At 44.3% G+C, this 8,402-nt stretch overlaps 1 protein-coding gene across 1 annotated transcript; it reads right to left on the bottom strand.

The window, feature by feature from the left end:
• Positions 1–1,192: 1,192 nt before the first annotated feature.
• Positions 1,193–4,673, bottom strand: AVPR1A (arginine vasopressin receptor 1A). Its single transcript, NM_001104990.1, has 2 exons — positions 3,291–4,673; positions 1,193–1,695 (listed from the first exon to the last, which is right to left on the bottom strand). Exons 1-2 carry the CDS (start codon positions 4,267–4,269, stop codon positions 1,409–1,411), a joined length of 1,266 nt encoding a protein of 421 aa, NP_001098460.1. The 5' UTR covers positions 4,270–4,673; the 3' UTR covers positions 1,193–1,408.
• Positions 4,674–8,402: the final 3,729 nt, after the last annotated feature.

Genomic DNA, 8,402 nt, shown 5'->3' with positions numbered 1-8,402 from the left:
TATTTAAATTTTAGGACTTTGTATGCCAGATATGAAACCAATACATTCTGGTTAGTGAAAAGTAAACAGGAAAAAGCTGTGAAGTTTTGAAGACCCGCCCCCTCCTCAGAATACTATGATAAAAGCAAGAGGTAGCATTCATATAGCATTTGACAGTTTAGGAAGATCCTTTCAAACACTTGATTTCATTTAGTCCTTACAACAACCCTGTGAATGGAGGCTTTATGTCATTTGAAGTTGTTTGCCTCAAGTCACACACTTAATAATGAAGGAAGGTAGACTAGATGCAGAGCAGTTTTCTTTCAATTTCCTTGCCCTCATCCTGCCCAACCCTGTCTCTCCTCTACTATGAAACTGTTAGATGGGTGGGAGATCAGAAGGAAGGTCCAAGTTATTTTTAAATAATCACCAGAGGACATTCAGTATCCTGAGTCACTTTTTAGAAGACTCACAGCTATGAATCTGGATTTCCCAAACAGGATGTAATGATGGTGTTAATATCCAGGATAGCACAGGATACCTTAGAACACTGGTCTAAACATGTTTACTATGTTCTAGAGATTAGGCTCCATAGTCCCTTGGGCAATCTGTCTTTTCTGCCCTTCTAAGAAAATCAGGTATCTGTCATACAAATCTGACTTTAAAGCAACTTTGCAGTGAGAGCAAAAAGATATCATTGGCCAGCTGACAACATTTTCTCTAACCTTCAATATCCTGGTAATCATGCCTTTCACATCCAATAAAATGTGAGGAACCAAAGGAGGAAGTTGCCAGTTTTAAAGTCACGTTTCTGAAATTGAGGTGATTTATAGCTTCTAACAGAACTTTCCCCTTTTCACTCTGCAACAGGCACCCCATGATCAATAAGGCTCAAGCTCTCACATCTCTCCAAGGCACCATCCCATCTCCATGCCACAGTTAGAGGCTGCATTTTCTGATACACAAATTGATTTTACTGGACAGAAACATAATTTCTGTAAAGTCCTTTCCAATTCCTTTCAAACCCTAAGGCTGATGACGAAATTACTTTGTTCAGAAATAATGCCCCTACATTATATGACTTCTAAACCAATCAAGCCTTAGTTATGTCAGAAATAAAAAGAAAGGAAACCTACAGAAGAATATAAAGTGTGGTTATGATTATTCTTTTAGAAATATGGCTTCTGTTATTTCTAGGAATTAGTTCTGCAGATTTTAGTGTTGCATGTTTTTATTAACATTCTGTATAAAACAATTCATTGCTTTTGCTTGTAGCAATGTGAAAAATGCAAGGAGAAACACAGTCTTGTACTCAACAGATTGATTAATCATATCTTATATAAGTCCATTTGTCTAATAATTCTAGCTGGATCCAGTCAATGGGCTGAAAAGTCCATTACAAGAGTCAGACTGCGTGAACACAGGGGGCTCAGGTTGAAACAGGAATGAATTTGATGGACTTGGAAGATTTAGGCGAGCCCTTCCATGTTCCCATACTGTTGGTGGGGCTTCTGGTGTTAGTGAAGGAAGTCGGTCTTCGGTTCATACTGTCAGAATTTTCTCTGGTGAATGTTCGTTTCACGTTTTGGCAGCATGGGAAGCTTTGGGCACAGTCTTGCAAGAGATGGCCACTAAAAAACATGTATATCCAGGGGTTGCAGCAACTATTCAAGGAAGCCAATAATGCAGGGATGGCGGTGGCTGGGTTTTCTGACTCTGTATGGAAAACATAAGGGGAGAGCATTTAACTAATCAAACGCAAGTAAAAGCACTGGATAAACTCATTCTTTTATTGGTTCACAAAAGTGGGACAATGTTTTGGGTCAATATAGAAAATGAAGTATTTTGTTTATCAATCAGGGAAATAGTTGGTGAATGGAAATTGTTTGGTTGTAAAATATTTTCATGAGCAAGATGCCTTGAAATTAATTCAGATATTTTAAACCACTATTAAAATATTTAAGTAGAATAAGGGAGACTTTCAAGAGGCTAAGAATACTGAATCACTTACTAATAAAACTTTGAATCATTTGTATTAGCACTAGCATATGCTAATAGAGACAGCACTTACAGAATGGCTGTCATTTAAGTGAAATCTCAAGAGTCCATAGCCACATACACCAAACTGTATGCATCCTGATAACTTAGGCAAAAGTATGGCACTATGGACCATGTTTAGTCATTTAAATTTTTTTTTGATATTAAACACATTCTTGTAGTAAGAACTCTTTACAAAGGGGATAGTTTAACTAGGTCCCTGAAGGATGCAGTGTTTAGTTGTTTTCTTTGGCTAATTAGAAACTTCTTTTAATTTTAGAAGAAAACCCTCTTTGATTGTGGTTTGAACAACTAAATTATATTATGGAGAACGGATGAATTAAGAAATTCCAACAGTCTTTGAACCATTTTGTGTGTGTGTGTGTGTGTGTGTGTGTGTAATTGCATTGTCAAACCACATAAATATAACCATTCACAGTAGAACTAGGCACTGAGAATATACCTTTTCTAAAGATAAGAATAATTGGCAAGCACTGACATTTCCTTATTAAATATAAATTTGGGTCTTCTCACTCTTGTTATGCCAGAATAAATTACAGATTATTTCATCAAACTTTGTGCTAAGATGCAAATCTTAAAGGTGATCATGATCTGTGACCAAAATTCTATTCAAAAAGATTGGAAATCATCAACATACGTATGCACAGTGAAAAAAAAATAAAACATTATGTTAAGAAACAGAACACTAGCTAAATGCCAAATTGAAATGACTTAAGAATCTTCCTGCAAGGCGTTTAATCTTCATACCCCCAGGACCAAGCATAAAATATGCACAATAATATTTGTTGGCTGGATGAGGAATAAATAAAACTTAAAAAAACTTAAAATCTTTCTTCAGAAAAATATGTCTGTTTTACCCTTATTTTAGGGCATTTCTACAAAAATTTTACAGTGTGTTACTTTTCACAAGCTAGCAAAAAGCAGTCATGACAGTATAAATATTTCCCTGAATCCAGCAGACTTGAAAGCAGGGTATTAACGCTGTTGTTAGTGCTTTGACAGAGAGTAAATTTTTCTGTTTTGTAACTGCGTGGCTGACGGGAGGGCATAGGTTCTGGATTTGTGGTTTTAGGAGCTGGTTACAGTATCTTTTAACCATTCTACTCAAGGTGTGATTCTCATTCACTAAGTTAAGAACTATGGCCCTAGAGGATGTATGAAAAGACTCTCTCTCCCCACTTCTCTCTCCCTTGCCAACTCCCCCTATTCCCAACACAGAGCCCCCATTTCTTCACCTTCCTCCCGACACCTACCGACCCAGGAGAAATTCTTATCCCAGGCAGACCACATTTGGATGATGAAGAAGGGTGCCCAGCAAACGATGTAGGCCGTCACGATCACGAAGGTCATTTTCACGGTGCGGATCTTGGCGCGGGAAATGGTCTTCACGCTGCTAACACACCGTGCGTGCAGGACTCCTCGGTGCAAGGCGCCTTCGCCCGCGCCCTCGGCGGGGGCGCCCGTGCCCTGGCGCCCTGCTGTCTTTCCACGGACGTTGCCCCAGATGTGGTGGCAGATGAAACCGTAGCAGGTGCCCAGGATGACCATGGGCGCCAAGAACACGCTGCCGGTCATCCAGGTCACGTAGGCCGGGAGACCCCAGGGCTGGATGAAGTTGGCCCAGCAGTCGTAGGTCTTGGTGACGTTGCTCACCTCGACCACGGAGAAGACGAAGTACTGCGGGGTGCTCAGCACGAAACTCAGCACCCAGGCGGCGGCGATCATGAGGCGCGAGCGGCGCGCGGGCTGCTGCAGCGTCTTCAGCGGGTGGCACACGGCGATGTAGCGATCGGCGGTCATGACCACCAGCATGTAGGCCGAGGCGAACATGGCGAACACCTGCATGTGCTTCACCACGCGGCACAGCCCGTCGGGTCCGCGGAAACGGTAGGTGATGTCCCAGCCCAGCTGGGGCAGCACCTGGAAGAAGGCGACGGCCAGGTCGGCCAGGCTGAGGTGGCGGATGAAGAGGTGCATGCGGGACGTCTTGCGAGGCGTGCGGTGCAGCGCCAGCAGCACACTGCTGTTACCTAGCACGGCCACCACGAAAATCACGGCCAGCACGGCAATCTCTAGCTTGGCCAGCTCCTCGTTGCGCGTGTCCGCCTGTGGGCCGCCGTCTTCCCCGAGCGCCTCCGAGTCCCCGCTGGTGTTGGCACCTCCGGCAGTCAGAGGCCACCACCGGCTGGAGTTGCTCGCGGGCTCCGCGCTGGGGCTCCCGGAGAATCGCATGCTGTCCATGCAGCGCCCCCTCGGCCTCGGTGGAGGCCCGTTCCCTTCCCGCCTCCTCGCGCGGTGCGCTCCCTCCTGCCAGCGCTCGCCGCCTGCCGGGCTCTGCTCCCTCTCTTGCAGGCGTCTCCGGGCTCAGAGTCCCACCAGCCAACTCAGCGGCTCTCGGTCGAGTCTCCCGTTCTCTTTCTCTGCTCCGCCCTTTCTCAACTCCAGCGAAGCCTGGAAGGTGCGCTCCCAATCTCCGAAAGGCCTGGACTCCAAACTCAAATTATTAATACGGAGTTTGTTTCTCCAGATCGCGCTCCCTCTCGCCCCAGTGGTTGGAGGCTGCTCGGTGCCTACTCTCGCTACCTCCCTCTCCTCTCCCCCAGGATTTTCCTTTCTCCCAACTTCCTACGTCGGTGATTTGTCCTTTTTTCATCACTGCTGCAGGGGTGGGGCTGGAAAGCGCGGATTCCTCGGCGTATCGGTGATGGTGATGCTTCCCCGCTCTTCTATTAAAAAAAAAAAAAAAAAAAAGCTCGGAGAACTGGACGTGCTTTTCAAGGCTTCCCATCATTTTCTCAAGCCTCCGTCAAGAATCACCTTAACCCTGACTGTGACTTCAATAGACGCGGTACCTAGAAATCCAGAGTCCACTGCCCGCTCGGGTGCTCTTGAACCTGAATTTGGCGCGTGACGGCCACCTGCGCCAACCGGGATTTCTCCCTGAGCCGAGAGTCCGCCCATCCCTGGAGAGCCAGTCTGGCTAACTTCATTCTCAGGACAACTCGACTACGGGAATTTCTCTTATCGCCCCGCTCCTCTCCACCCTCCTCAGCAGTGTAACAATAACTTTTTTGATGCCTGTTGTCTTGTCTCCTGCCTGCGTTCGCTGACTGGAAGGACGCAGTCGCTGGTCCCAAGGCAGTCCCCGTGGCTGCCTGCGTGCACGTATCACAGCGGGAGAAAGGAATTTCTCCTGGTTTTCCAGTTTCCCCTGGGGCTGGGAGCGGGTTTGGGGGTGGGTGGGACTTAGGAGTTTTCTCTAAACTAAATTCCTGGGGTTTTCTCCGGGAAAAGCCTGATTCCCACAGCTGGATGGGCGGGAATTGGGCCACAGGAGTCCGTGGGGACTTGATCTGCTTTACTGCCGAACAATGGGGACATCTCTTCGGGTGAACGAAGAGAGCGGCCGGAGAGCGGCAGCCCAGGCAGCGCTGTCCAGGCTGGAACGAAAAGCCGCCAGGCTTCTTGCGCCGGTAGATGAGAAAGAGGCAACCTCTGGGCAGGAAAGAAATGCTCTGAGCAAGAGTGAAAAGACCGTCTACCTATCGACTGGTTACTCTGAACAGCGGGAACCCAGCAGCCGGGCCCGGGATGCACAGAAATACTAATTGCGCGCTCTTTCAACTTTGGTGAAGGTACACTCGAAAGAACAGCAAGGGGGAGCTGTTTACAGGCTATTTCACACAAGAAGAGGCTTCCCTGGTGGCTCAGATGGTAAAGAATTTGCCTGTAATGCGGGAGACCCGGGTTCAATCCCTAGGTCGGGAAGATCCCCTGGAGTAGGAAATGGCAACCGACTACAATATTCTTGCCTGGGGAGTTCCATGGACAGAAGAGCCTGGTGGGCTGTATAGTCCATGAGAATCGGACACGACTGAGCAACTAATACTTTGCCTTTCACAAAAGTAGAAGAAGAAGAAAAAAAGAATTCCACTCTGTAGATACACGAACATGACTTTTTGGTCAGAACGTATTGTGGCCATGGTAGAAATTTGATTGTCTGAGAAGAATATCTATGAAATGTAAGCAAATAAACCAGAAAATTTTCTGAGTTGCAGTTCTCAACGATAATTCAACTTTGCGTCCCAGTTCATGCATGCCCAATCTCAAGGCTGTCAGGCTTAAGAGGGCTGAATTCGACCTTGGGAGTCCTTCATTATGGCTGCCTAAGCCTCAATGTATATATCTCTAAAATGGTAATGAAAGTACCTGCCTTACCTTATGGGCCTTCCCTTATGGCTCAGCTGGTAAAGAATCCGCCTGCAATGCAGGAGACCTGGGTTTGATCCCTGGGTTGGGAAGATTCCCTGAAGAAGGGAAAGGATACCCACTCGGGTATTCTGGCCTGGAGCATTCCATGGACTACCGTCCATGGGGTCACAAAGAGTCAGACACGACTGAGTGACTTTCACTTTCACCATCTACTTATGAGGTTATTTTGAGGATCAAATAAGACAATGTTCTGTATAAGGAAATTCTCTCAAACCTACAAGTTGTGCTGCATTAAGGAGTCAAAAGATTTGAAAAGTTCAGAAATAGCAATAAGTAAAAGGTTTCCAGATCACCTGTCTGGAAATATACTTTAAGCAATTAGGCAATAGTCACTGACTCTGGGAGATGACCTTCTTTTAAGTCACAAATTATATTATTAGTGCCACATATGAGAAATAATCTTGTCTGACCCTAGCGTCCCAGGGTATTGCAAAAGTGGTCTGTTAGCCAGAACCTGGCAATTTTGTTGCTCTTGGCCCTACACCTTTGAGTTTACAGGTTTCCCGAAGGATGGAATCTGCAATACAGGGTCACCAAAGTTCCTTTTAGTGTTCTTATTCCAGAGAGAGGGTGTGGTAGATTCTCAGGAAATCATCAGTGTCAAGCCCTCTGATTAAATAATCAAACTATATACAAATACAAATTATGAAAATAATTTGTTAGGTTACACTGGCCACACAGTTGGAAGATACTCATCCTCAGTGGGAAATAGTACTAACTGTCATGGACTGAATATATATACACACATTTATATGTTACATAGGAATGTGTGTGTGTGTGTGTGTGTGTGTGTGTGTTTGAGGCAAATTCCAGAACCCAGTCCCTCTTTTAACCCACACAGTTTTTAAAATATGTCTGTCTTGGTTTTACTGGTTCTTTATTCAAAGGAAACCAGGACCACTGAAATACTCAAGTACCTGCTATGAAAATTATTCAGTGGAAGGTAAAGAAATTGCAGTCCTAAAATATGAAAAGAACATAGTCAGCATTTCCTGTGCTATCTCTTATGCTTTGTCTTCAAGCAATTTGTATTTCCTCTGTACTTGTATTAGGACTTATTACTTTCACCATCTTACTCTCAGTGGATTTCAGTTAACATATTGTGGGGGTAAAATGATGAAAAGAAAAAAAATGGAAGTTGTCCTGGAGTAACCTTCTCTCTACCAGTCTTCATTTCTCTCAATTTGCAGTTGTCCTGGAGTAACCTTTCTCTGCCAGTCTTCCTTTCTCCCAGAGTGCAATTCCAGATGTTTAAGATATATTTCAAGTAATGGAAACAGGCATCTCTTTCCCTTACTAGCTGTATGATTTTGTTTTAATCTTTGAGCTTCAAATTCTTCATCTATAAAATCTTGGTGCTAAAACATTGTGCACTGTCTACAAAGACTATACAACTGTTTAAGTTTCTGGCATTTCATGGGTATTCAAAATATTAATTCTCCTTTTCTTCCCAAATATATAAATATCCTCCATATTGTTTGTTATATAGCCAATAAGATTTTTCCTTCCAATTAAAGCAGAATTTCCCCAACCCCCTTCTTTGCAATAGAATATAATGATATGTTTTCTAGAAGAAAAGAATTCCACAGTTGAGTACATTGGGGGAAGTGCAATATTTGCATCTCATCCTCTCCTAGAGATTCACACATAAAAAAACCTCTGAGAAACCTATTTGACTGTGTTTGTCAATATTTCACTAAGTTTTTGACCACAGAAAAGACTCATCCTTTCACTTTCCCCATGAAATAGTGATGAACATGCCACGGGACAATGGATAGAGTTTGAAGAATACTGAGTAAATAAACTTGGATTTCCAGAACTCTTGGGGACTACCACCAGACTTAGTCAAATCAAGAAGTCCAGGGGCAGAGATACCCAACATCAATGGGCTACATTTCATTTATCATGTCACCTTATGCGCTGCTTTATAGCTGCAATCAGTACGCTCTTCTTCTTCTCCTTAAACTTGCAGTTTACTTCCCTTTTCTTACTGAGAAAGGGGAAGAAATTGGATAGCCACAGGAGCATCCATTTTTATTTCTGTCACCCACAGAAATGAACTGTGATGCTTTCCCTTCAATTACAGATTAATG

Source organism: Bos taurus, chromosome 5, assembly GCF_002263795.3.
Source record: "Bos taurus isolate L1 Dominette 01449 registration number 42190680 breed Hereford chromosome 5, ARS-UCD2.0, whole genome shotgun sequence".
Taxonomy (NCBI): domain Eukaryota; kingdom Metazoa; phylum Chordata; class Mammalia; order Artiodactyla; family Bovidae; genus Bos; species Bos taurus.
Note: the sequence above shows the minus strand (reverse complement) of the source record. Positions and strands in the feature narration are given on the sequence as shown.

Coding starts and splice junctions, on each gene's coding strand:
- AVPR1A (NM_001104990.1), bottom strand. CDS start 4,269: ATGCGATTCTCCGGGAGCCCCAGCGCGGAGCCCGCGAGCAACTCCAGC. Junction 1,696..3,290: donor TAAGAATTTCTCCTGGGTCG/GTAGGTGTCGGG, acceptor TTTTCCATACAG/AGTCAGAAAACCCAGCCACC.